Source organism: Eschrichtius robustus, chromosome 16, assembly GCF_028021215.1.
Source record: "Eschrichtius robustus isolate mEscRob2 chromosome 16, mEscRob2.pri, whole genome shotgun sequence".
Taxonomy (NCBI): Eukaryota; Metazoa; Chordata; class Mammalia; order Artiodactyla; family Eschrichtiidae; genus Eschrichtius; species Eschrichtius robustus.
This window is the reverse complement of record NC_090839.1, coordinates 51,424,265-51,447,310: the sequence shown is the minus strand read 5'-3', so window position 1 is coordinate 51,447,310 and position 23,046 is coordinate 51,424,265. Positions and strand designations below refer to the sequence as shown.

At 63.9% G+C, this 23,046-nt stretch overlaps 4 protein-coding genes across 9 annotated transcripts in view; 2 read left to right on the top strand and 2 right to left on the bottom strand.

Annotated features, from left to right (window-relative positions):
• AXIN1 (axin 1) overlaps positions 1-4,740 on the top strand; it is a 54,334-nt gene extending 49,594 nt beyond the window's left edge. The window contains exons 8-10 of one of the 2 annotated variants that reach the window (XM_068523786.1): positions 1,417-1,524; positions 3,165-3,332; positions 3,956-4,740. In XM_068523786.1, the coding sequence (XP_068379887.1) occupies positions 1,417-1,524; positions 3,165-3,332; positions 3,956-4,082 (403 nt within the window). In that variant the 3' untranslated portion in view covers positions 4,083-4,740. The remainder of the gene's footprint in view (positions 1-1,416; positions 1,525-3,164; positions 3,333-3,955) is intronic. The other variant, XM_068523787.1, reaches the window with a different exon arrangement.
• Positions 4,741-5,213: 473 nt separating this feature from the next.
• On the bottom strand, positions 5,214-8,384 carry PDIA2 (protein disulfide isomerase family A member 2). The gene is given in 11 exon segments (XM_068565711.1): positions 5,214-5,260; positions 5,263-5,434; positions 5,569-5,750; positions 5,823-5,943; positions 6,036-6,233; positions 6,310-6,435; positions 6,525-6,641; positions 6,724-6,861; positions 6,940-7,073; positions 7,143-7,349; positions 7,971-8,384. Coding segments are annotated over 11 exon segments (1,638 nt in total). The 5' UTR covers positions 8,167-8,384.
• Positions 8,319-10,803, bottom strand: ARHGDIG (Rho GDP dissociation inhibitor gamma). The gene is made up of 6 exons (XM_068565710.1): positions 10,673-10,803; positions 9,451-9,630; positions 9,292-9,375; positions 8,960-9,036; positions 8,816-8,879; positions 8,319-8,720 (listed from the first exon to the last, which is right to left on the bottom strand). The coding sequence occupies exons 1-6, from the start codon at positions 10,743-10,745 to the stop codon at positions 8,521-8,523; spliced, it is 678 nt and encodes a 225-aa protein (XP_068421811.1). The 5' UTR covers positions 10,746-10,803; the 3' UTR covers positions 8,319-8,520.
• A 2,412-nt stretch (positions 10,804-13,215) lies between these two features.
• RGS11 (regulator of G protein signaling 11) lies at positions 13,216-22,415 on the top strand. Of its 5 annotated transcripts, none has more exons than XM_068565332.1 (17): positions 13,216-13,285; positions 13,661-13,757; positions 13,834-13,884; positions 14,031-14,137; positions 14,768-14,819; positions 14,941-14,999; positions 15,211-15,287; positions 15,455-15,536; positions 16,722-16,790; positions 17,711-17,740; positions 17,822-17,883; positions 18,002-18,115; positions 18,194-18,309; positions 18,402-18,489; positions 18,582-18,720; positions 21,518-21,600; positions 21,679-22,415. In XM_068565332.1, exons 1-17 carry the CDS (start codon positions 13,223-13,225, stop codon positions 21,779-21,781), a joined length of 1,392 nt encoding a protein of 463 aa, XP_068421433.1. In that variant the 5' UTR covers positions 13,216-13,222; the 3' UTR covers positions 21,782-22,415. The 5 variants fall into 5 exon arrangements, with proteins under 5 accessions (XP_068421433.1, XP_068421432.1, XP_068421431.1 ...); XM_068565331.1 differs by having other exon boundaries at positions 14,031-14,158; XM_068565330.1 differs by having other exon boundaries at positions 14,031-14,158; positions 17,693-17,740.
• The last annotated feature ends 631 nt before the right edge of the window (positions 22,416-23,046 follow it).

The following is a 23,046-nucleotide window of genomic DNA, read 5'->3' as shown; positions in this document are numbered from 1 at the left end:
ACGTGCAGGCAGGATGTCGGTGCTGAGATGTGCGCAGGTGTAAACTCTTCTGGAAAGACCCCAGCTCCACAGCCCTCCTCACTGTGCCCTCCTTGGCCTTCAGGGCCAGGGTGGCCCCAGGGGGGCAGGAAGGCCTCCCTTTTGTGGGGGACAGGTCGTCCCTCCAGGCTGGACCCTTGCAGCTGGGCCTTTGAGGTCACTTTCCCGGGCCTGCTGACCCATCAGGATTCCCAGGTGGATCAGGGTCTCTGAGGGGCCTGGAAAGCTGGGGAGTGTGGTCATCAAACTGCAGCCACTGTTTTCCTTGGATGTTACTGGCTCCCATTGCCCTCGGTCAGCTGGGCATCTGGGGTCTGGCCTCACCGTGTTTGGGTCCGTGCTGCTCTGGGGAAGCTGGCGTCAGGGTGCAGACCCTGCCCAGCGTCCGTCTCGGGCATAGCTGGAAGCCCGCATGTGTCCCCCGGGTCACTGAAGGTGACCATGTTTACGCCTAGCTGTCTCACACCCTGTGATCTCATTCTTCAGCGTAGAGCCAGGGAGCAGGCTGTGCAGGCGGCCTCCCTGGTGCTAGCCTGTGAGCTGGAGGCCAGTGGGGCAGCAGCGGGGCCACCGTGGGGGCCGGGGCGTGTGGACACCCTCCCTGCCCTGAGGACCCCCTGCAGGGGCTTCCTGGCCCATCGTCCTTGCTGCCCACTGTCTGTTCTTCCCGTGAGTACTCACAGGCCCTGCCCAGTGGCACGTCCTGTCTGGCTGGTGATGCTGAGCTGAGCCACATGGGCAGCTCTGGCACCTCCACGGTGGTCAGTCTAGGGCACGTGGGCCTTTTGTAAACGGCTACAGACCAGAGAGCTGGGCCCTCCTTGTGGGGTGACCTCCACCCAGGCCGATGAAAGTAGAAGTCGTGTCGGGGCCACAGAGCATCGCCCCCGGGGTGGAAGGCCACTGGGAGAGGAGCTGCCGGGCAGCGAGTCCCCTTCAGACAGAGCAGTGGCCGCGCTCCAGAGCCCGGGTCTGTGTCGAGTGCTGAGTAGGAAGAGCTGCACCCCAGGGAGGAGGCCAGGGCAGCTCCTCTCGGAAGGCGAAGGCTCCTCTGAGTGTGCACGAAGTGACAGGACCCCAGCATGTTCCCGGTGCCCGAGGCTCTGCCCAGATGAGGGTCTGGGAAACCTGGATGGATGGAAGCAGCGTTGGCCTCTCAACTCATCCTGATGGAGCCCTGATCCTCCCGCTCTGCTCCACAACCCAAGGAGGGCTTTGGTGTCCTGTCGGCTGCGCACAGTGGGAGCCTCGTCTGTGGTGACAGAGCGTCTTGGGAGCCCCTGCTCCGTCTGCCCGCTGGTCTCCTGTGGTCACCGCCAACCGCTGCTGGAGGCCCTGCCCAGGCCCACGCGGCTCACTGACGCCGTTGTTCCCTAGGTATGTGCAGGAGGTCATCCAGCGGGGGCGCTCCTGTGTCAGGCCAGCGTGCACGCCCGTGCTGAGCGTGGTGCCAGCGGTGTCCGACCTGGAGCTCTCCGAGACAGAGTACGTGCGCTCCCCCCGGGTCTTCCCGGTACCGCCCAGCCGTACCGCGCCTCCGGCCAGGTGCTACAGTGGCGCAGCTGTGCCCGTGATGGGAGCTCAGGCACTGCACCTGAAGAGTTGGGTCTGCAAGTGTATCTCTGTCAAAGGAACCGCTGACCGTCCACGTGGTGACAAGTGACCAACGGGCCAGAGAGGAGGTCCACTCGCCTCCCGCACTCTGGCCTCATGTCCCCACCAGGCCTTGGGACTAGCTGGTCAGCGACCTGCCCAGCTTGATGCGGTCGGTGCAGCCCTGACTCCCCTGGCGCTGCTGACCGGAAGCGTCAGCCCCGGGCGCTTGTGCACAGCAAGCGGGCTCTGTTCTCACGTGGACCACAGGCACCTGCGGGTCGGCTCCCTGGGCATACGCGGGCCAGGCTGGGCGCTGGGGAGCCAAGAGCCGTATGTAGACAGTGCTGGCCACCCTGTTCCTGCACTTCTGCTCAAGACAGAGAAGAAGGAAGGGACCCCCACCTCAGCCTTGCCGGGCTGACCCCAGACAGTACATCATCACACCCGGCTGAGTGTCCTGAGGGGCTCACGACCTCCCCATAGGTCACTCCTCCAGTGGCCCCCGGAGAAGCAGGGACTCGGCGTCCCTTCTGTAGAGAATGGACCCCACAGGAACCCCAGCTGGGCTCCCAGGACAGCCTGGGCTTGAGGTCGCAGGACTGAGGGAAGGGAAGTGGGCGCTGGGAGCCTGGCTCAGGCAGTGGATGGCCACACAGCTGAGGTGACCACCTGCTCTGTGCCCTGGAGCACCGGGGCGGGGGGGGTCCCCGGGGAGAGTAGAGCCTGCTGTGAGCTCAGGTGGTCTTCCTGACGTGACACTGACGTGCCCAGCTGGCCAGGGCAAGGGCTGTGCCAGGCTCCACCTGCACAGCTCTGGAGCGGTCACAGGACCGGACGCTAGAGGAGACGGGTGCTGCCTGAGCCTGGGCAGGAGGCGCTGCTGGCCTCAGCCCTCTCTGGAAGTGTGGCTGGCTGCTGCCTATGGTCTTGTGACAAGCTCTCTGCCATGAGGCAGATCCATGTCAGGATCCGTCACAGTTCTGTTCGTCCAGTCCCTGGCCTTAGGTGTGTCTGAAGTTTGGGGCTGTAGGCCTTACTAGGACACGAACAGTTTAGCCCAGCCTCAAGGCGGGGGCTGTGGCGGGTCCCGTGGCCTGGCTGTCTCATGCAGCCCAGCAGAGGCATCCGCTGTGGGTTCCGGCTCTGAGAAGCCTGCTCGCCCAACTTCACGTGGTCTGGGTAGTGGGTGCTGCCCGCCAGGCAGCTCAAGCCACAGTGAGACCAGGGCCTCGCAGTGGGTGGTGGGCAGGCCGAGGCGCTGTTCGGACAATTGGTGGGCAGGCAACGAGCTGCTGTCCGCGTGGGTCAGGGCACGTGGCTGGCGCAGGACTGGAAACCTGGGCTGAGGCGCCACGCGGGGTGAGCCCCCCCCCCCCGGGGCTGGACGTGGCTATGTGGGTGGGGCGGGCATCAGGGCCTGTGGATGTGTGGCACTTCTGAGCGTGGCGCAGCCCACCCTGCAGGCCCTGCTCTGTCATTTACTGGGGGGCCTGGGGCCCAGCAGTCACCGCTGCTTCTCCGCCCCCCAGGACAAAATCGCAGAGGAAGGCAGGCGGTGGGAGTGCCCAGTCGTGCGACAGCATCGTCGTGGCCTACTATTTCTGTGGGGAGCCCATCCCCTACCGGACCCTGGTGAGGGGCCGTGCGGTCACCCTGGGCCAGTTCAAGGAGCTGCTGACCAAGAAAGGCAACTACAGGTGAGAGGCAGGGGTGGGGTCCGCTCAGGAGACAGTGCTGTGTGCTCGCGCCTTGCTGAGTCCTTGCCTCCACCTGTCTGGCCATGGGCTGTCGGCGTGAGCCCCGCGACGGATGGGGTATGGGTGGTCTCAGGTGGCTGAGGGCTCCAGGCCGAGCAAGGGGTCTGGAGGGTCTGTTGGTCCCCATGCTGGTGTGACCTGAGTCGGCCTCATCTCAGCCTCCTAACCATCCTCTGCAGGTCTGCCCTGGGCTGCCCTGCCGGCCTGAGACCAGCCCCTGCAGGCTCATCATCGGGCTCTGTAGGTCGGGTGGGGCCCATGGGGTCTCGGCTGGGGTCAGCCCACGGTGGGCCTGCCTGGGTGGTTTGCTGTGGCCACTGGAGGGGGCCTGGGCCGAGTGCAGGTGCTTTAGCCCAGTGGAGAGGACAGAAACCCCACGCCCACCCACTCCTCCCCCACAGCACCTAGAGGCCGGGGCAGGGACCCCGCATGTGGTCACCGCACGTGTCCAGCACCGGCACTCAGGCACCGGGCAGAACCGGCTCGCGTGCCCTGCAGGAGGTGTCGGGGGCGGCCGCCAAACTGCCGGACGCTGCCGCCCTCACCGCCCCTCCCGCCCGCAGATACTACTTCAAGAAGGTGAGCGACGAGTTCGAATGCGGCGTGGTGTTCGAGGAGGTGCGCGAGGACGGGGCCGTGCTGCCCGTCTTCGAGGAGAAGGTCATCGGCAAGGTGGAGAAGGTGGACTGACCGGCGGGCCTGGCCTCCGCTCTGCGCACCACGAGGGCCTGTGCCGGGTTGCGAGAGTGTGGCAGACACGCGGCTGCTGGCGGAAGGCCGGGTGCTGCCCGCCTCACAGTCGCCACCCCTTTGGTCCATCTCTGTCCAGGAGGGCGGGGGTCCCTCTGGGGTCCCACAGGCTTCCACCCACTCCTCTGCAGGACACTCAAGAGCCCACCCAGCAGGGAGCCCACCATGGGGCCGCCTTGAGACCCTCCCCCACGGCCCCCTGCTGCTAACCGCGGACGCCCCTGGCGCTCACCCCACAGGCTCTGCTTCTCCTTCTGGGACTCGCCCGCCATGGCCTGCCCTGGTCAGGCCTGTCCCAGAGCCGGGGTGCAGGGGGCCCCATGGGGCCTCTGTCCATTGTACATGTCACCGAGTGCCTTCAACACAGCTTGTCTCTTGCCTCACTGTGTGGACCCGGCGACGGAGCACCGAGGCCCAAGCGTGGGCTCAGCGGGTCCCGGGCCCCTCCCTCCTAAGGGCCCATGTAAATATGTACATTTCTCAGGCCTGGGCCAGCGGGGAGGGGCTGCCCCAAGCCCGTTTTTCATGCGCTGACTTGTACAATTATCTTTTCAAAGGTACTTGGATAATAATGAAATAAAACCATTTTTGAATCTTCCCTGGCTGTGGACTGCACCTGTCCAACGTGGCTGGTGGGAATGCCCCTCGGCTGGCTCCTGGGATGTGTGCCCTGTCTCCCAGCCACCAAAGGAAGTCAGGCCAGCCTCCGTGGCGGGGAGGGGGGGCCATGGAGCAACGCTAGCAGAGCTTGGGAGAGAGAGTGGGCCCGAAGCCAGCAGCAATGCCATGCTCCCCCTTCCTGCCCCAGTGGAGCCTCAGACCTGAGCCAGGGACCCATCTTCCATCCAAGATGTGAAGGACCCAGGAGGCTGAGATTGGGCCCAAACCAAGGGCCAGGGTGCCTGCCTTGCTTAGGAACCACACACACAGTCCAGGACCAGAGCTCTTTATTCACAGCCCACAGCTTCCATGGGCACCAAGGGACATGGCTCCCCGGGTGGGCGCTGACAGCGGTGCAACTACAGCTCGTCCTTGGGCTCCGTTGTGTTTTCTGGCATCTCCTGGAAAGGGTCACAGAGACTCAGCTGGAAGCTGCACCCTCAGCCCATCCCAGCCATGTCACAGCCATGCGTCCAGAGGACCCGTCCAGAGACTTGGAGCCTTGGGACAGAGACACCCACCGGGAAGGGGGCTCCGGGCACCTCCGTGGGCTCCTCTGCAGGCAGCTCACCCCCGCTGTCCAGAAACTTGGAGAAGGTCTCCAGGTCCCTGGTGCCTTTGTATTCAATCACCTGAGGAAGGACGGGCGGGTCTGGGGGACACACTGTCCGGGGTCTAAGGCCAGCCCTCCGAGGCCACGCCCCATCTCCAGCCGAGGTCTGAAGAGCCTAGACTGAGCCCAGACCAAGGATGGGTCCTGCCTCACCTTCCGACCGGGCCCCGCGGGGAAGTACTTGAGGGTGGGGAAGCCGTGCACAGGGAGGGCCTCCAGCTCGTTGGCCGTGGCATCCAGCTCGGCGATGACGATGTCCTCGTGGTCCCTGTACTTCTCAGCCAGTGCCTCCCAGGCTGGGGCCATCTCTTTGCAGTGGGTGCACCATGGGGCATCTAGGACAGGGGGGCATCAGCGCAGCCAGCAGGGTCCCTGCTGCCCACCAGCCCACTGCCCTCTGCACTCACAGAACTTGATAAACACGTTCTTGGTTTCATCAAAAGCCACCTGCTCGAAATTCTTGCCCACGAGGGTCTTGACTGGCCGCTGGTCCCAGTCGGGGGGGACCTCCTGGCTCAAGCGATAAGGCTGGGAGAACCGGCCAGGTGCTTTATTGAGGGTCTCTCCCAAGAGCCGCTGCTCGCACCCCCGCCCCCCAACTGGGCAGTCCAGCAGCGGACCTTGACCTCCCCACCCAGGACTGCGCGGCAGAAGGCTGCAACCGAGGTGGCGGTGACTGGCCCCCTGTCCGCAGGCATGTACTTCTTGGTGGTCTCAGTGTTGATGAAGCGTAGGGTGGGGGCCTCCTCGGCCTTGAGGCCGAAGTACTGGAGCACGTGGTCGTTGTTGGCGCCCACGTCCACCACCACAAACAGCACCTGCCAGCAGGGAGTCCGCGTGGGCGCCCCGCCTCCCCACCACCACCCCACCCCCCACCCTGGGCCGAGCCAGTACCTGCCCCCGGAAGCCAGGCGCCGCCTCCCGGAAGCCCACCAGCAGCTCCCGGTGGGGGGCCAGCGTCTGGTTGACGAACAGCAGCAAGTGGTTAAGGATCCTGGCTGCAAAGATCTTACGGGACGTCTGCGGGGGCAAGTGGTGCTCGTGGGCTACTCCTGCGCTCGCCTCCCATCCTCCGCTCTGACCCGCACCTGCCCTCCGGCCCCACTCACCTGGCTGTTGAACTCCGTGACCAGGTGCATGCTGTGCGTGAGGAGGAAGCGTGACAGATCCCCCTGGTCCAGGCCCAGCTCCTCATCCACTGGGAAGTCTGCCCGCCCCTCGTCATACTGGACAACGCCGGGTGGGTCAGCAGGAGCCATCGCCCTGACTCCGACCCCCACTTCCGCCCTGACTCTGGGCCTGACCCACCTTTTTGAAGAGGACCACGGTGTCCTTGGTGAGGCCGAACTTCTGAAAGAGCTGAGGCTGGTTGGTGAGGCCAAAGCTCACGTCCAGGGCATCCTGGGCCAGGGCCAGGAAGGTAGCCACATCCTTGTCCTGCAGGTCCTAAGGGGCCCGAGCCTATGAGGCCAACTGGCCTCACAGACCCTGCTCCCAGGCCCGGCCCCCGTGCCACCAGCTCACCTGGAAGAAGCCAATGACCACCACATCCCGGGCATCTATCAGCGCTCGGGCGCCCTCCTCATCCTCCAGCCGCGTGGCACTGGGCCCCACCCGCCGCCTCAGCCACTCAGCGATGCCCTCGGCCTCCCAGGGGCCTGCAGAGATTCCCCTCAGCCTGGGCCAGCCCTGCCACCCGCCCACCCGCCCATGCCCACTCCCCGCACCAGTGTACTCCTCTGGGTGCGTGTGGTTCCCGTCACGGAAGAACTTGAGCGTGGGGTACTCTGTCACCGCAAACTCCTCGGCCAACTCTGGCTCTGCGGGCCCGTCCACCTTGGCCAGCCTGACTTTGGCCGACTCTGCTGCCAGCAGGGCAGCCGCCTTGCTGTACTCAGGGGCCAGTGCCTTGCAGTGCCCACACCACGGGGCGTCTGGGGGACAGGGCCATGAGCGCCCCAGGCCTCCATGGCCCCAGTCGCAGCCCCTGCTCCCGCCCGGCCAGAGCTCGCCGACCTTGGGGCCAGTCAGGTCCAGCAGGGAGCAAGCATGTCCTGTCCACACCTCCCTCATCAGGGGCCCGCCTGAGCCTTGGCCACATGGAGTCCAAGCACTGGAGACCAGCCTCCTCAAGGCCCCCAGCTTGGGGAGGCAGTGGCCAGTACTGTCCTGACAGTGAATTTAGGAGGAATTTTCCACTGCCGCCCCCTGAGGCCGGCTCCCGGCCACCTGCCTGTTGAGGCCTGCCGGCTAAGAATGGCTCTCACGTGTGAAAAGCTTGTAAAAACCCAGAAGAATGTGCAAGCCTGAATGCTGGCTGGCCCTTTACGGAAGAGTTTGTAGAAGGACAATGACCGTGGGTCTCCCCTGCACCTGTGCCCTTCACCACTGTGAGGCTGGGCCCCCAGGCCCAGCTCAGCCCCAGGGCTGTGCCTCGGGTGTCTTCTGACGGAGCTCCAGGAGCATGGTGGGGGCGAGTGGCCCTGGCATAGGGGGGTAGAACCCCCCAGGTGGCCCCTGCGGGTCTCCCAGCCCCACCGGCCCCAAGCACTCACAGAACTCCACCAGCAGGGCAGGGTGCTCCCGCAAGGCCAGGCCAAGGGTCTGCCGGCTCAGCACCAAGATCCCATCCTCCTCCGGGGGCTCCTCCTCCGGGGGCTCCTCCAAGGCACCCTCGGGCCCTGGCCCCCGTCCCCACAGGCCTGAGGCCCCGAGCAGCAGCAGCAACACCGGCAGGAGCTGGCCGTCCATGGCAGTGCCGGGGCCCACGGGGCGGGGGCAGATAAGGGGGTGGGGGGCCAAGCAGCTGCCGCCACGTGGCACACAGGCCTGGTTGCAGGGAAGATAAGGCTGGGAGGCCCCCCCACCCCGGGGGCGGGGAGGCAGACAGGCAACACCGAGGGCACCGAGACAGAGCAACGTTTAATAGGACCGTTCAGGGCACAGTGCCAGGCCTGGGGAGGGGGCATCCCGGGACAGGACAGAGGGCAGGGGGGTCTGGCCACTGAGGGGTCCGGGGAATGGTCAGGGGTCCCTTGCAGCGACTGACAGGGGTGGGGGAGACCAGGACTGCAAGTGGGAACACAGCCCTGGGGCAGGGGGCGCTCAGCTCTCCCAGTCCTGGCAGATGTGGAGGCCCCACTCCCAGGACAGGTGGGGGGTCCTGTCGTCATCGGTGAAGAAGGACGTGACCACGTAGGCACCCCGCACCAGCGCGCCCCGGGGCGCCTCCTCCAACGGAGTCACAAACTCGTACTCCTGGGCGCTCGGACCATAGCTGCCCACCATGTAGACGGCTTTGTCCACTGGGGGAGGGCGAGGGCGTCAGGGGCTGCCCTCTGCCCCACTGGCCCCCACCCCGAGCCTTCCCCCTGGGCTGCCCCCTCCACGCGGCCCTCACCTCGCAGACCCTGGCGGTAGGTGTGATGCAGACACTTGAGGCCACTGACGATCTCCTTATTGACCTGAGGGACAGAGGGTGTTAGGGGGAACCTGGGGGGCTGGACCTGTGGCTGGCTGGTGTCCCCCGTGACAGCTCCCTCACCTTGAAGGTAATCTTCACTTTGTAATCAACACCCTCCTTCAGGACAAACACCTGGTTTTTCAGCGCAGCCAACTCCCCTGTTAGGGAAAGTGCAGCTAAGTGTGAACTCCTGTGATGGCTGAGACCCTGCCCCAGGAGCCCCCATGGGGGGCCCGTACCTGTGAGGTCTAGGTCTGAGTACTTGGAATTGGGCATGGGGTGGGGGGTCCTAAGAGGTCCATGGCAACGAGCCCAGGTCTCTACCCCAAAGATCAGTTTGTATTTTGCGGAGGGGGTTACCTGTGAGGTCCCTACCTGGGGCTCAGGGTCGCACCAGGCATCCTGGGAGTTACCTGTGAGGTCCATGGTGATGGGCCCTGGGGCCTGCTCAGACATCAGTGTCAGGCTGGTCACCTGCACGTTGGGCAGTCTTGGGTCTGAAGAGAAACCAGAAGTGTACAGGTGCCCTAACCCTAACCCACCACCCCCCCCAGCCCAGGGCGTGGGCATACCCACGACAGGCGGCTCAGGCCCCAGCAGCACCCGCTTGTACTTGACCAGGCTCTCGTCGTCCGGGTCCAGCTGCTGGATCTCCAGGAGGCTCTTCCTCCCCGGGGCCCGGTACTCCGGCACGGCCTCATCCAGCACCTCATCTGGCGGCAGCTGCCCCTTCTCCTTGTCAGTCAGGAGGACTGGGGGTTGGGGAGGGTGTGTGAGCAGCTGCTGCCAGCTGACCTGGCATTTGCTGGAGCCTGCCGTCTGGCCAGCTGGACCTCCCACTGCCCAAAGGAAGGAACTTAACAGGAGTCCGGTGAGGGCTCTGGGCGAGGGGTGGGCCGAGAAGATGCAGAGCAGCGCCCAAACCCAGACTCTTCGGGAAGGGCCTGGGGAGTGGAGAAGGCTCCCAAGAGATGGAGGCAGGTGATCCCTGGAGGCTCCAGCTGCATCCTCCTGGCCCAGCCATTCATCCCAGGCCCCTCCCTGACTGTAGGGGGAAGGAAGATCCCAAATGGGGAACAGCCCCAAGGGATAGGGTCCACCACTACGGAGTGGTGACTACTGAGGTCTTCTCTAGAGCAGAGGCTCTGCCTTTTCGCTGCTCTCCAGGGTCCCCAGTGCCCTAGGCCTCTTCCCATAGTCCCATAAGGCTCTCGGACACCTCTCAGGGTCCCCACCACCCTGCTCAGGGACTGCGTTCCCTGAATGCCTCCCCACAGTCTTGGGAGTTCCTCCCCATAATGCTCCTGAAGGGTAGGGGTGGTTGTCTCTAAACCCTTCAGCTTATGCTCTGAGGCCACCTCCCCAGGTGCCTCCAGACCCAGTCAGCTAGGCCCCTTCCCCTGGCGCCTTAACGCAGGGGTCTTTCTGAGCCCTTCCTACAGTCCTAGGAGAAGCTCCCATGGTGCCTTGGGGCAGGGTCTTTCCGAGTCCCTGCCCACTGCGCTCCAGTCTTTCCCGGGATCCACACCCTCCCTGAAGGAGCCCCAGCCCCACCCAAGGGAGATGGGACCTCAGGGGCAGGCTCCCACGGGGAGAGGGTCCCCCTGCCACCCTGACTTCACAGACCCGCCCACTCTTGACCCCTTGCCCCATGAGTGGCCTGGACGAAGCCCCCCACCCCCGCCGCGAGGTCCCCACGAGCGCCCCCAAAGTTTCCGCGGGGGAGAAGCCGCCCCGCCCCGGGCTGAGCCCCCCGCCCACGTGGCCGCCCTGGCCCTAGCCAGGCCCGCTCACCTCGGGCGCACAGCGCCAGCCGGAGCAGCTCCAGCAGCTGCGCCCCCAGCTCACACGCGTCCAGGCCCAGCATGGTGGCCCGCGGCCCGGCCCCGCCGCCGAGCCGCCGAGGAGCCGCCGCCCGCCCCGCCGCCGCCCGGCTCGGCGCTCAGCCCCGGCGCGACTGCGGTGAGCTCATCCCGGCCGGGAGCGCCCCCCGCGCCCAGCGCCGCGCCCGCGCCGCGCGCCCCCAGCCGCTCCGCGGACCCCGCGCAGCCCCGCAGAGACGCGCGTGTCGCCCGCTTGGCGCCGGCACCCGGTCGTCCCCGCCGCGGGCGCACTCGGACCACGCACAGCCGCCGCGGTCACGGTCCCAGCATCCCGCCCCGCCTGCACCCGGCTCTGGCCATCAGGGCTGCCCCACCCCACGGCGCCGCCCAGAGTCTGGGGAGTCTCCGGGGAAGCCCTCTGGGCGGGGCTGGTGGGGCTGGGGGCGCGAGTGGAGCAGGTGCGTCCCCCCCCCCCCAGGTCCCCAGGCTCTCGTTACCTGCAGGCAGCGCAGGCCGCACCTGGGGCCCGACAGCCCCCCACCCTCCCCCTACTCCCACCCCCGCTGGAGCTTATTTATGTCTGGGCAGAGGGGACTCCTGGAGTCTGCCCAGCCTTGCGGGGTGGGGGATGTTGTGTGTGTCTGCACAGCCTCCTGGCCCCGCACCCCAGAGGTTCACAGGCATCAGCACGGAGGGGCCAGTGTCCACACACACAGGGGCCGGGGTCCCCACACACAGTGAGGTGCAGTCTGGAGACACAGCCATTATTCCAGTGTTTATTGACTGGGCTGTGTGAGCGTGGCAGCGGGTGGAGGGGTCTTTGTATGCTCTGTGCTCAGAGGCCCCCATCCTTGGGGAGAAAAGGACACTGATCTGAAACAGAAAAGGGTGGTGGAGTGCTGAGAGGGGCGCACAGAAGGGGCCTCCGGTCTCGATGCCTGAACAGACCTTGTGACAGGTAGATGGGGGTCAGCAGGGCAGGGGCAGGGGTGAGCTGGACCTGAGGCTGGGGACAGCTGGGTCAAAGCGGAGGGGGAGGCAGAACACCAGCTAGAGTCCCCCTGCTTCCTTACACCCCTCCGCCCCCCATTTCTGAGGACACCCAGGGATCAGATCTGCCCTGGCCCAAAGGAGCCCCCTCCCCATCTGAGAAGGAGGCCAGCAGGCCGTGGGTGCGGGAGGCACGTGGGCTAGGGTGGGGACTGCCCCCTTGGAGCTGCACCTGCCCACGGTCTTTCCAAGGCAGGATCTCCCCAGCCGGAGCCCAGCCCTTCTAGGGTCACATCCTGCTGCCCCTTCCCTGGGGTGGTCAGGGAAGCCACTTGTCCCCAGGCTGGGGACAACTCTGGCCTCTGGGGGCCTTCAGCCTCTCTGGAAGCCCATCCATGCAGAGAGGACAGCCAGGCCTGGGGCCAGCCTGACCCCACCTGTGTGGGTGGGGCTGGGTGAGAGAATTTCACTGGCATGTAAGGGAGAATGGCACCCGGGAAGGGTAGAACCCCCCTCCAGTACCCCTGCCCCAGCTCAGCCTGGACACGGCTTTGCCTGCAGTGGAAATGGGTTCAGATGGCCATGTCGGAGGCTCTGCCCGACATCCTGCCCTGCCCAGAGCACCTAAAAATCAGAAATAGACCTGTTTGCACCACTTTAAAATGGCCCCAACAAAAGGGGTGTGGGTGGCCAAGCTGTTGGAGGAGGGAGAGAAACGGCCAGGCTGGGCCCTGAGCCCAGAGGCTGCCCACGAATCTTGGGGGGCAGGTGTTGAGATCTTCTCTCCCGGTAAAGCCCCTTCCCACAGTCTCCCACAGTTTCGGGGTAACCCCGGGTGGGGTCTCTTGTCTGTTCCCCAACTGGTGCCCCAGGCATCATCAGTGCAGCAGAGGGGAAGTGAGCTGCCTGCCGTATTCCCCCAGGCCTCAAGGGCCCCCGCCCAGCACACCTACGCAGCCACACGGTGTCATACCAGCCCGGTAGCACCTGCATGCGTCAGGGACAGTGTCACAGTTGCAGGGACACACTCCTAGGGCAGCTCGACCCCTCACCCAGACCTTACAGCCCCTGCAGCGCTGGTCGCCCATATCCTGGGGCGCCACACAGGAGGTGGGTATGGGGGAGGGGTTACAGTGACCCTAAACAGTTGTCCTCCACCCCAGCCCTCCTTCCCCACAAGTCCCCTCTCCCCTTTTCTGAGTCCCCATCCTTTCCCTGAGTTCCCACCCCACCTCTGAGCCTCCCCCACCGCCGTCCCAGCGGAGGCTGATTCCCCCCCACGCTGTCCGGGTGGGTCCAAGCCCCCTCTCGAAGCTCCAGGCAAGCTCCCGCGGGCACGGGCCTCGGCTTCTCGTGACGTGAGGGAGCCTGCTCGAGGTGGATGGTCGAACGCGCGTCCCCAGACCCCAGACCCCGCGGCTGCGGAGGGTTAACTCGCGGGCGGGGCGGCGGCCCGGGAGGGGAGGGGAGGGGAGGGGAGGGGCGGGGCGGGGCGGCCGGACACCCTCGCCCCGCTGGGCCTGCCTCAGCCATGGCCGCCGGCCCCGCGCCCCACGGCGGGCACCGCCGCGCGCAGAGGCCGCATCTGAGCAAGGTGGGTGCCGGGGTCCCGCCCGCCCCCCACCCCCCCACCCCCGATTTCCCGACACGCGAGGCCGGGAGGGGCAGGAGAGGAGTGAGTGCGGGTGCACGCGAGTGTGGACACTACGCGAGCGCGCGAGTGTGGACGCGGGTCTGGGGCGATGGCACTGTGTGAGCGGGGTGGGGCGGCGGAGACCCCGGGGTTGGGGTCGCCGCTAGCTCGCGCCCCCCCTCGCCTCCTCGGTCAGCCACGGCCTGAAATCCCACCATCAGTGAGCGTTAATCTCCTTCAAGCACACTGATCCGGCGCATCCCGGGCTGTTCGGGGGCATCTGGATCTGGGGGTGGGGGAGGAGGCCACCACAGGCCCTCAACCTCCTTTGCCCAGATGGAGCGGATGGTCGTGAGTATGCAGGACCCCGACCAGGGCGTGAAGATGCGGAGCCAGCGCCTGCTCGTCACCGTCATTCCACACGCAGTGACTGGTGAGGTGCTGCAGGGGTGGGGATGGGGGTGCCGGCCCTGCCTCGGCCTCCCCCTACCCCAGTCTCTGCTATGCAGGCAACGACGTCATGGAGTGGTTGATCCAGAAGTACTGCATCACAGAGGAGGGTAAGGGGTCAGCCCGCTGCTCTTCCTGCGCCCCATACCCGGCCCTGGGGTCGCTGTGCTGATGGCCGAGGGCTGGGGCCAAGCCCACTGTGCTGGGGGACCCGGCTCGGCTCTCCCCACTAAGAATTCACCACCTTGCTCCCCAGAGGCCCTGCACCTGGGCACCCTCCTAGTGCGGCATGGCTACCTATACCCACTGCGAGACCCCTGCCACCTCGAGCTCCGGCTGGATGAAACGCCCTATAGGTTCCAGGTCAGGCTCAACTGGGAGCAGGTAGGACCCATCCCACCAGGCAGCCCCTTGGCGGGGACTCCTGGAAGGGGTGGGGCTGGGGCAGGAGCAGGACCTGTGATGTCACCACAGATCTCGTGGTCCACTGCCCCCTCCCCAAAAGGCCTGGACTGGAAGCGTCCCTGTGACGGAAAGGCCAAGTTAAGGGGAGGGACCTTTAGCAGGGCCCCATAAGGGGTAGTACCTGCAGAGGACTCCACCAGCTTAGCCAGGGTCCTTAGGCCGCAGCCCTGAAGAAGGGGCCTAAGGACAGGATCCCTGCACCTCAGTGTGCGTCCTCAATCATGATGGAGCCCCCCTCCTGCCCTCCCTGGCCACACCAGGGACCCTGGCAGGGCCTGCCCTCAGTCCCCGACGCCCCAGCACTGCAACTACCTCCTGGGCCTGGGCAGGGTGCCCAGAGTCAGTGAACCAAGTGCAGCTCGGTCCAGGTGGAGGGAATGGTGGATGGTCAGCTGAGCCTTGGGGCAGTGGGAAGATACCCCCCAGCCAGCCCAGTCTCCTCCCAAGGGAGCTGAGAGGGTGGGGACGACTCTTGGGGAGGGGAAGGCCCGGAAGGTCACAGATACCTTTGTCCTTGCACTGCACCAGACGCCCTATTTCTGGATGAGCACCCTGTGGCCAGCCGCTGAGCTGGACTACGGTGAGTGAGGAGGGTTGGGCTAGCCGGGGACAAACTCCCAGGACTGGTGGCTGCAGGTGTGATGCCACAGGGGAGGGGGAGCTGACGTTGCTCCTCTGCAGCCTGTGCCCTGTCCTTCCAGCCATCTACCTGGCCAAGAAGAACATCCGAAAGCGGGGGGGCCTGGTTGACCACGAAAAGGTGGGACACCCTTGCCACCCCTCCCAGGCTGAATCCAGCCAGAGGAACCCAGTCCCTACTTGTGGCCCTAGAGCACACAGCCCAGGCCCCAGAGTGATGTGGATACACAAGCACAAACACCCTAGGTGGTCTCAGAGGGGAGGTGGGGGGTCCACATCCCAGAGCTGGGCACCGGAGAGAGTTTCCCACTGGAGACCTCAACACTCCGCAGGAGCACTATGACCAGCTGCACAGGAAGATCAGCCACACGTGGGACCTGGTAGTGATGCAGGCGAGAGAGCAGCTGCGGTGAGGCCACGCCCTGCATGCCCCGCACGCCCCCTGCCCGGGTACTGGCAGCCCTGGGACCAGAAACAGCGCACCCAGGCTTGGCTGCCTGCCCAGGCCTCGGCCTGAAGTGGGGGGTGAGGTGGTGGGCACAGTGTCCCCCCAGCTCTGCCTACCCCCCCCCCCAGGGCAGCTAAGCAGCGCAGGAAGGGGGACAGGCTGGTCATCGCATGCCAGGAGCAGACGTACTGGCTGGTGAACAGGCCCCCGGTGAGCCCCTTGTGGGGGGGTGGTCCTTGGACAGCAGCGGAGTCCTGCCATCGGTCAGTGTGCCTCCTCAGGTGCTTGCTGAGGAGGACCTGCTTTCTGACCCCTGGGAAGGACATGCTTTTAGGGATCCTGTCAGGTGACAGGAAGTTCTTTTTCTGTGGTTCATGAGAACCCAGAGGTCACAAGGCCAGGCCTGAGCTGCCGCCACCCACAGACTAGGACACAGCAGCTTCTCTCTGGGTCTAAGGAAGCAGAATGTGGGCACCTGAAGGCCCTGGGCGGGGGTGGCGAGTGAGGACACCTGAAGGCCCTTGGGGTGGGGGGAGGTGAGTGAGGGCACCTGAAGGCCTTTGGGGTAGGGGGAGGTGAGTGGGGGCGGGCTTAGCTGCAGCATGAGGGACTGAGGTCACAGGCCAAGAGCTTCTGAGGTGCTAGCCTGGGGTCAGGCCTTACCCAGATCCGTGGGCCTGGCAGGTGGGTTGAGGTCCCCCTACTGTGTGGGGCAGTGGAGAGACCAGCAGACACAGATGTGTGCTGTGAGGGGCAGTCACAGCAGATGAATAGAAGCTCCGGGGGAAAAAACCCCATGAAAAAAAAAAAGAGAGGCACCCACGGGCCTGATTACCTCATCAGGTGTGGGTGGTGTCTCTGGGAAAATGACCCTTAATCTTCCACCTGAGGGTCACGGGGTCTCCGGCGTTGAGGGTGGAGTGGGCGTGGCCAAGGCTGAGCAGTGGGCTGAGGGCCGGCGGTGGTCCTGTGGAGGCACCAGTAATGGCGCCCGTGGCCTCCGGTGAGGCATGTGTGTCTGGGGGCGGGGTGGTCAGGACGAGGTGCGGCCAGAGGGGTTGTCTCAGGTAGGGCTGGGGCTCTGGCCTGAGCAGCCAGGAGCTCGGAGGTGAGCTTGGCTGAGGCGAGGAAGAACGGGGGGCTTGGGGGCAGGTCACAGACCTCGCTTTAGGAGCCAGGAGCTGGGTGAGGGGCTGGAGAGGGGACCAGGGTGGGCTAGACAGGGAGGGTGCCCTGGGGTGGGGATGGGCAGAGAGCATACAGGTCCCGAGTTCCCCTGAGCATGTTTCCACATTAGGGCCTGACATGGGTGCAGAGCTTCAGTGTATGGGGTTAGGAGGGTCTCAGCAGCCTGCCTGAGCTGTGCCCCCGCTTCATCTCATTCCCCCTCTGCAGCCCGGGGTCCCCAGCGTGCTGGAGCAAGGTCCACAGCGGGGTTCCTGCACTGCTGGGCGAGTGCAGATGGTGAGGACCCTGCGTGCACACCCCCCAGCCCACTCCCCACCCCTGCACAGTGCCCTCCGCTCCATGTGCCCCCACCTCCCTTAACCCCTCCACCCCCCCCGCCACTTTACCCCCCCACTCCACCACTAGGGGACTGCTTGGGGGCTGCCCACCCACCTGTCCACTTGTCCATCCAAATGTCCCATGATTCAGTCACTCCAAGTCTCCTGCTTTGCTCCCCGGCTCACTGCCCCGACTCCCAGCCCCCTGCTAACTCTCGCTCTCTCTCACCTCCCACCTGCTGCCCTGGGTGCAAGTAAGTACAGTAGACCCTATGGGGGGAGGGGGTCTCTTCCCCCAGGCCAGGGCAGCATCAGGGTCTGTGGGGACTTGGAGGGGTGGCGAGCAGGGCTACGGGCCCAAGCGACCAGGGCGGAATGAACCATGTGCCTCCAAAGCCTCCAAACTGGATGGAATTGGACGAGGACACATGTCCGAACTTTGTAGCAGCAGAGCCCTCGGTCAGATCCCACGACACCCAAAACATAGAGCAGAGTCATCTAGTACTTTTCTGAGAAAACATCTTCCTGACTTCAAAATCATAGTTCACGGTCATAGGTTTGTGATTTCCATCAAAGTCACGCAAAGATAGCTGAGAGGAAAGGTTGGCATCACAAGCATCCTGAGGGTGCTGTCTGCCCGCCCCTCCTTTCAGTACATTTGAAAACATGAAATAGTGACAGTTGGGGAAACTCAAGGCAACTTTGAGCACCTGAGGGCTTGGTGAACACCCCGAAACATCCAGACTTGAGGTCCCAGGAGGCGTCCTGGAAAGTCAGACCCCTGCATTAGAGGCCAGGGCTCCGGAGGGCAGGGCAGGGGTGGGATGTCAGTCCGTATAGGGACCTGCCTTCTAACTGCAGCCCACCGGCCCCTTCCAGACCAAGACCGTGGATTTCTACAGGCGGGAGGTAGGTCCTGGGGGCAGCAGGGAGGGGAGGCGTGGGCTGGTGGCTCCCAGCCCCGGCCCCCTCACAGGTCTCCCATCCTAGGTCGAGTGCTTACGAAAGGCACTGGGCAGGACCCGGGTGAAGTCCTCCGTCTGCCTTGAGGCGTGAGTGGGATGAGGGTGGTGGCTGGAGACCCCCAGCCCAGAGCCCAGACCCTTCCTCCAGCGCCCTCGTCCCCACAGCACTCCCTGCACTGGCCCTGGCACCACCCTCCACCCCCAGGTACCTGAAATTTAGCAGCCAGCGTGGGCCGCACGACCCCATCGTGTCGGGGTGCCTGCCCAGCAACCCCTGGGTCACAGACAACGATACCTACTGGGCCATGAATGCACCCAGGTGAGCCCGGGGTGGGCCAGGAGCTGCAGGTGTGCCCCTGCCTTCCTCGTGCTCCTGATCCGCCCGCCCCTCCCCCAGCGCGGCCGTGCCCACAAGGCTCCGTGTGGAGCAGTGGGCCTTCAGCTTCCGGGAACTCTTGGAAGACCCCGTGGGACGGGCCCATTTCATGGACTTTCTCAGGAAAGAGTTCAGTGGTGAGAAGCCCCCTCCCCTGCTCCCTGCTCGAGCCCCCCACCCCAGGTTTCCACCAGCCTGGGTGGGCCTGACCCGGTGCCCGGACCCCCAGCCGAAAACCTCAGCTTCTGGGAGGCCTGTGAGGAGCTGCGCCACGGAGGGCAGGCGCAGGTCCCCGCCCTGGTGGACGCCGTGTACCAGTGAGTGCCGCGGGGGGGGGGGGGGGGCGGGGGGCAGGCAGCGGCCAGCCCGAATGGCCCAGACCCACGGGGGCTCCCCTCTCCCATGCCAGGCAGTTCCTGGCCCCCGGTGCTGCCCGCTGGGTCAACATCGACAGCCGGACGATGGAGCGGACGCTGGTGGGCCTGGGCCGGCCGCACCGCCATGTGCTGGACGACGCCCAGCTGCACATCTACATGCTGATGAAGAAGGTGGGCGCCTCCTCCCCCGCCCCCCTCCCCCCGCAAGCCGGTGTCAGGTGGCTTCAGTGGCCACAGCTCAGAGGCTGGTCCGCACCCGCTCCCCGCGGCTCCTGGCAGCTTAGTCCCGCAGCTCACACCGCGCTTTCCAGAGCAGCAAACCGAGGCTCAGGGCGGCTGCAGGGCTTGTCCAGCTGTGGTTGTAAAGTGTTCTAACGTGGAAAAGGTCAAATATGAACAAAAAGTAAATGACGAATCCCCACGTACCTCCAGCCCACCTTCACAAACTGTCAACTCGGGGCCTATCCGGACTCACCGTCCATCCTGTCCAGTGGCCTACCACACACTCCACCCCCGACTTTAAAGCCATTTCCAGACTTCCTGTCTGTAGGTATTGCAGGAAGTTCCCTTAAAGGACACGGCCACCGCTTCCCTTTCAACGTGGCTGCAGAGGCCAGCATCACACCGGAAACACCAACAGTATTTACTCAACGCCCTCGAGTGGCCAGTCGCGTCCCCTTCCCCATGTGACCTCAGGCTAGTTTCCCGCTGCTGCTTATTCTCTGTGCTGTGGAGGTGAAGCCTGATGGGGTCTCGGGGCTGAGATCAGGGTGAGAGCAGGCTGGTTTCTTCTGGAGCCTCCAGGGGAGAATCCGTCCTCCTTTCTCCAGCTTCTGTGGACACTGTGTTCCTTGATCAGATTGTTTTCAGTTTTGTTGTTGTTGGTTCGGTTTGGTCGGGAATAGTTACTTCAGAGGTGGTGTCCGATGTGTTCTCCACTCAGGAGGGATGTCAGTCCAGCTCTCTCTTTCGTGGCGAAAGCAGCTTTGACAGTCTGGCCCAGATCCATGATTCCATGAGGGTATGGGATGTTCTAACCCATCACTGCCTCCCTGTTCTGACGCCTCCTCTCTCTGCTCGTTGCTGGCCCAGTGGTACCGATCATAGAGGAAAGGCAGGACCGAGGCTTGATTCCTCCTTTAAACATAATTATTTATTTATTTATTTATTTATTTATGGCTGCGTTGGGGTCTGTTGCTGCTGTGCGCGGGCTTTCTCTAGTTGCGGCGAGCGGGGGCTACTCTCCGTTGCGGTGCGCGGGCTTCTCATTGTGGTGGCTTCTGTTGTTGCAGAGCACGGGCTCTAGGTGCGCGGGCTTCAGTAGTTGTGGCACACGGGCTTAGTTGCTCCGCGGCATGTGGGATCTTCCTGGACCAGGGGTTGAACCCGTGTCCCCTGTGTTGGCAGGTGAATTCTTAACCACTGCACCACCAGGGAAGTCCTAAACATAATTTTTTAAAAATATTTATTTTCTTAATTTTTTTGGCTGCATCGGGTCTTCGTTGTGGCACGCGGGCTTCTCTCTAGTTGTGGCATGTGGGTTTTCTCTTCTCTAGTTGTGGCGCTCGGGTTCCAGAGCGCATGGGCTCTGGAGTTGTGGCACGTGGGCTTAGATGCCCTGCTGCATGTGGGATCCTAGTTCCCTGACCAGGGATCAAACTTGTGTCCCCTGCATTGGAAGGCAGATTCTTTACCACTGGACCACCAGGGAAGTCCCTTGATTCCTTTTTAATTACCATTTTTCAAAATAAGCAGTTGGACCCCTGGTGTCTGCCAAGGGTAGTCAGTGAGGTTGGGATGCTTTTAATACCATTGTAAATTCACATTTTGACCATATTTGATGGGTTTCAATCCCTTTCAGTCCTTGTCTAAAGGGATGTGCAGAGGTCCCCCTCTCCGGCTGATTGCTCTTGAGTCCTGTGACGTGTCCGAAATCTATGGTGCTTCCTAGCTTTCTACGGGGCCGTCCTACTCCAGACCTAGAGCCAGCCATTCCTCGGGCCCTCAGCCCTCCCTCGGGGGTGGTGTTCAGAAACCATGACCTGCACATCAGACCCGTCATAGCGCCAGGGGTGGTCATGGTTCCCAGGCCTTTCAGTGGACAGAATCAGGAAATACGTGTTTTAAATAAAACATACCAGGAGTTCATACTGATACTTCTAATTCGGAATCAGGATTATAGAGTTTCCTTAACCTCCCTCTTTGGCCTCTCTCTCTCCCTCCTCATTCCCCTACTGAAAATCTGGGTTTTCAGTGGTGCCAGCTTAATCACTCACTTGCTTTTTCTCAAGATTCACTCAGTAGCTCAACTGAGCAGCACGACACTACCATTCACAGTGACTGAGAGTCGTTTACTGTTTGTTTTTTCGGTCCTTTGTCCACAGCCCCTCAGACGCCCCTTGGACACTTGGTTACGTGTGGCTAGGGTGGTGTCGCCCGCTGGACGCCCAGCTTCACTTGTCCCCCTTCAGCGTTTGGGGGTTGCTTATTTATTTTATAATCCCATAAAATATCTACACAGTTTCAAAATCCAATCTACAAAGTACATTCAACTAAATCTTGTTTATACCCCTGCCCCTCCACCAAAAGTTAACAATTTAAAATGTGTATTTTTCTTTTTAAAACATAAGCACCCGGGTTCGTAGATTACTGTCCCTCTTTATTGAATCCCGTGGTTTTTGTCGACCTTGCTTTTGTCCCGCTCCACGTGCCCAGCTTCACTCTGTGGGTCCGCGAGACCCAGTGGCACTTGTTCCCTCTCGCAGGAGGCGCCACGTTCACTCCCCGTGTGGGCACCGGGCTCCTGCGTGGTTGGGGGCCGGTCTCCCTGAGTCTGACCCGGTTTGGGCTGGTCTGGGGAGGCTGCTCCGGCCCAGTCCACTGTGGGCCCCGCCCTTGGAGGAGCCTGGGCAGTGCTGGCTGAGACCAGGAGTGGGAAGGGATCAGGCCCGGATGCTGTCTGTTGCAGGACTCCTACCCGAGGTTCCTGAAGTCGGACTTGTACAAAGACCTGCTGGCGGAGGCCGTGGTGCCCCCGGAGACCAAGCGACGGTCAGCCAGGTGGTGCCCAGGGGGGCAGGTGGGATGCCGGGGGTGGCGCCCTGCGCTCAGGCCCCTTCTTCTCCACAGGGTGTTCCCGTTCATGCGGAAGCCGCGCCATTCCAGCCCCAGCCCTGCTCTCCTTCCTGCCTCTGCCTCCGGGGAGCCCTCGGGTGGTGACGGGGAGGCCTAGGTGGGCCTGGGCAGGGGCAGAAGGGGGCCATCTTGCCCTCATCAACTCCTCTTGCCCAGGGTCCTTGCAGCCACTGAGACTCCCCGGCGCGGGCGTCCCCTCGGGCCCCGAGCGCCTGGTCTTACGGGGGCACCGACCTCTCTGGCTTCCACCTTTTCCCTTGTCACACCCTCCCCCAGAAGGGGCTGTTCTGGGGGCTGATTCCCAGGGCAGGGGTGCCCTGGACTGAGACAAGATGGCAGCGCACCCGCTGGTGACTCCCAGGGCAACATTCATAGTCAGGTGGCCGCCAGCAGGGGGCGCAGGAAGGCAGGGGGAGGTGCTGCTCCCACTGGGCCGTGGCCTCTCCGCCTCCGTGGCCACCCGAGGCCGTGGCTTCTCCCCGGTGTTGGACAGAGATGGCTCCAGCATCGTTGCTCCTCCAACAGCCAGCCCTGGTTCACAGCCAGGGCGGCAGAGCCTCTGGGGAAAGACACCAGGGAGTCTCCACTCCGAGGGCCCCCCGAGACTCAGCTGCTCCTTTGGGAGTGCAGCCAGACTGGCTCAGCTGGGGCAGCGCCACCCCTCCCTCAGGGCTGCCCACACCCTCCCGCTCCCAGCGCAGAAATAAAAGACCTTTGGGTCCTCACTCTGAGCCTGTCCTGCTGTGGTCCAAATCGTGGTGGGTGCACACGTGGTGGGTGTGCTTGTGGTGGGTGTGCATGCACGTGTGGCATGTGGGTGAGGCATGCACTGGTGAGGGAGGTGGTGAAGGACAACGGGCAGTTCAGGTGTCAGAGGCAGTGGGTGGAGGATCCCTTGTGTGGGGTCTGTAGGCCTGGGGCTGGGCTCATGCTGCAGACTTGGGGAGACAGTGGGGAGCTTGTGCTCTGGCGGCACACGGATGCCCGAGTCCTCCAGGGGAGAGTGAGCACAGAGTCCAGGGGGCTGTCTGGTGTTGAACCCAGCCTCTCCAGGGTCAGCTGTGCCCTAAGACATCACAGTGACAGGGAGCACAGTGCGGGCTTTATTTACAAGTCCAGGGTGCACCGGTGAGGGCGTCTCCGGGGCAGCCCAGACCCCGAACTCCTGCACATCGTCCTGGAACCTGAAGGCTGGTCCCTGCCCAGAGCCGGCTCCTCCATCCACCACTGTGGACCCAGACCTGGGCCCTTGGGCCCGGGTGGCTTCTCCAGGGACAGGGAATCCAACCCCTCAACCTCAGCCTTGTTGTTGCCTCCCAGGCCTTCGCAAGGAGAAACAGACCTGGTTCTGGAAGCAGGCTT

Bases quoted from the DNA above. Each gene is read 5' to 3' on its own strand.
- ARHGDIG (XM_068565710.1), bottom strand. From the start codon at position 10,745: ATGCTGGGCCTGGACGCGTGTGAGCTGGGGGCGCAGCTGCTGGAGCTG. The intron at 9,631-10,672 runs GTGAGCGGGCCT...CCCAACCCCCAG, and splicing joins GCTGGCGCTGTGCGCCCGAG to TCCTCCTGACTGACAAGGAG. The intron at 8,880-8,959 runs GTGAGGGAGCTG...TCTGTCCCTCAG, and splicing joins AAGTGAAGATTACCTTCAAG to GTCAATAAGGAGATCGTCAG.
- RGS11 (XM_068565330.1), top strand. From the start codon at position 13,223: ATGGCCGCCGGCCCCGCGCCCCACGGCGGGCACCGCCGCGCGCAGAGG. The intron at 15,288-15,454 runs GTGAGGCCACGC...CCCCCCCCCCAG, and splicing joins CAGGCGAGAGAGCAGCTGCG to GGCAGCTAAGCAGCGCAGGA. The intron at 18,310-18,401 runs GTGAGAAGCCCC...CCGGACCCCCAG, and splicing joins TCTCAGGAAAGAGTTCAGTG to CCGAAAACCTCAGCTTCTGG.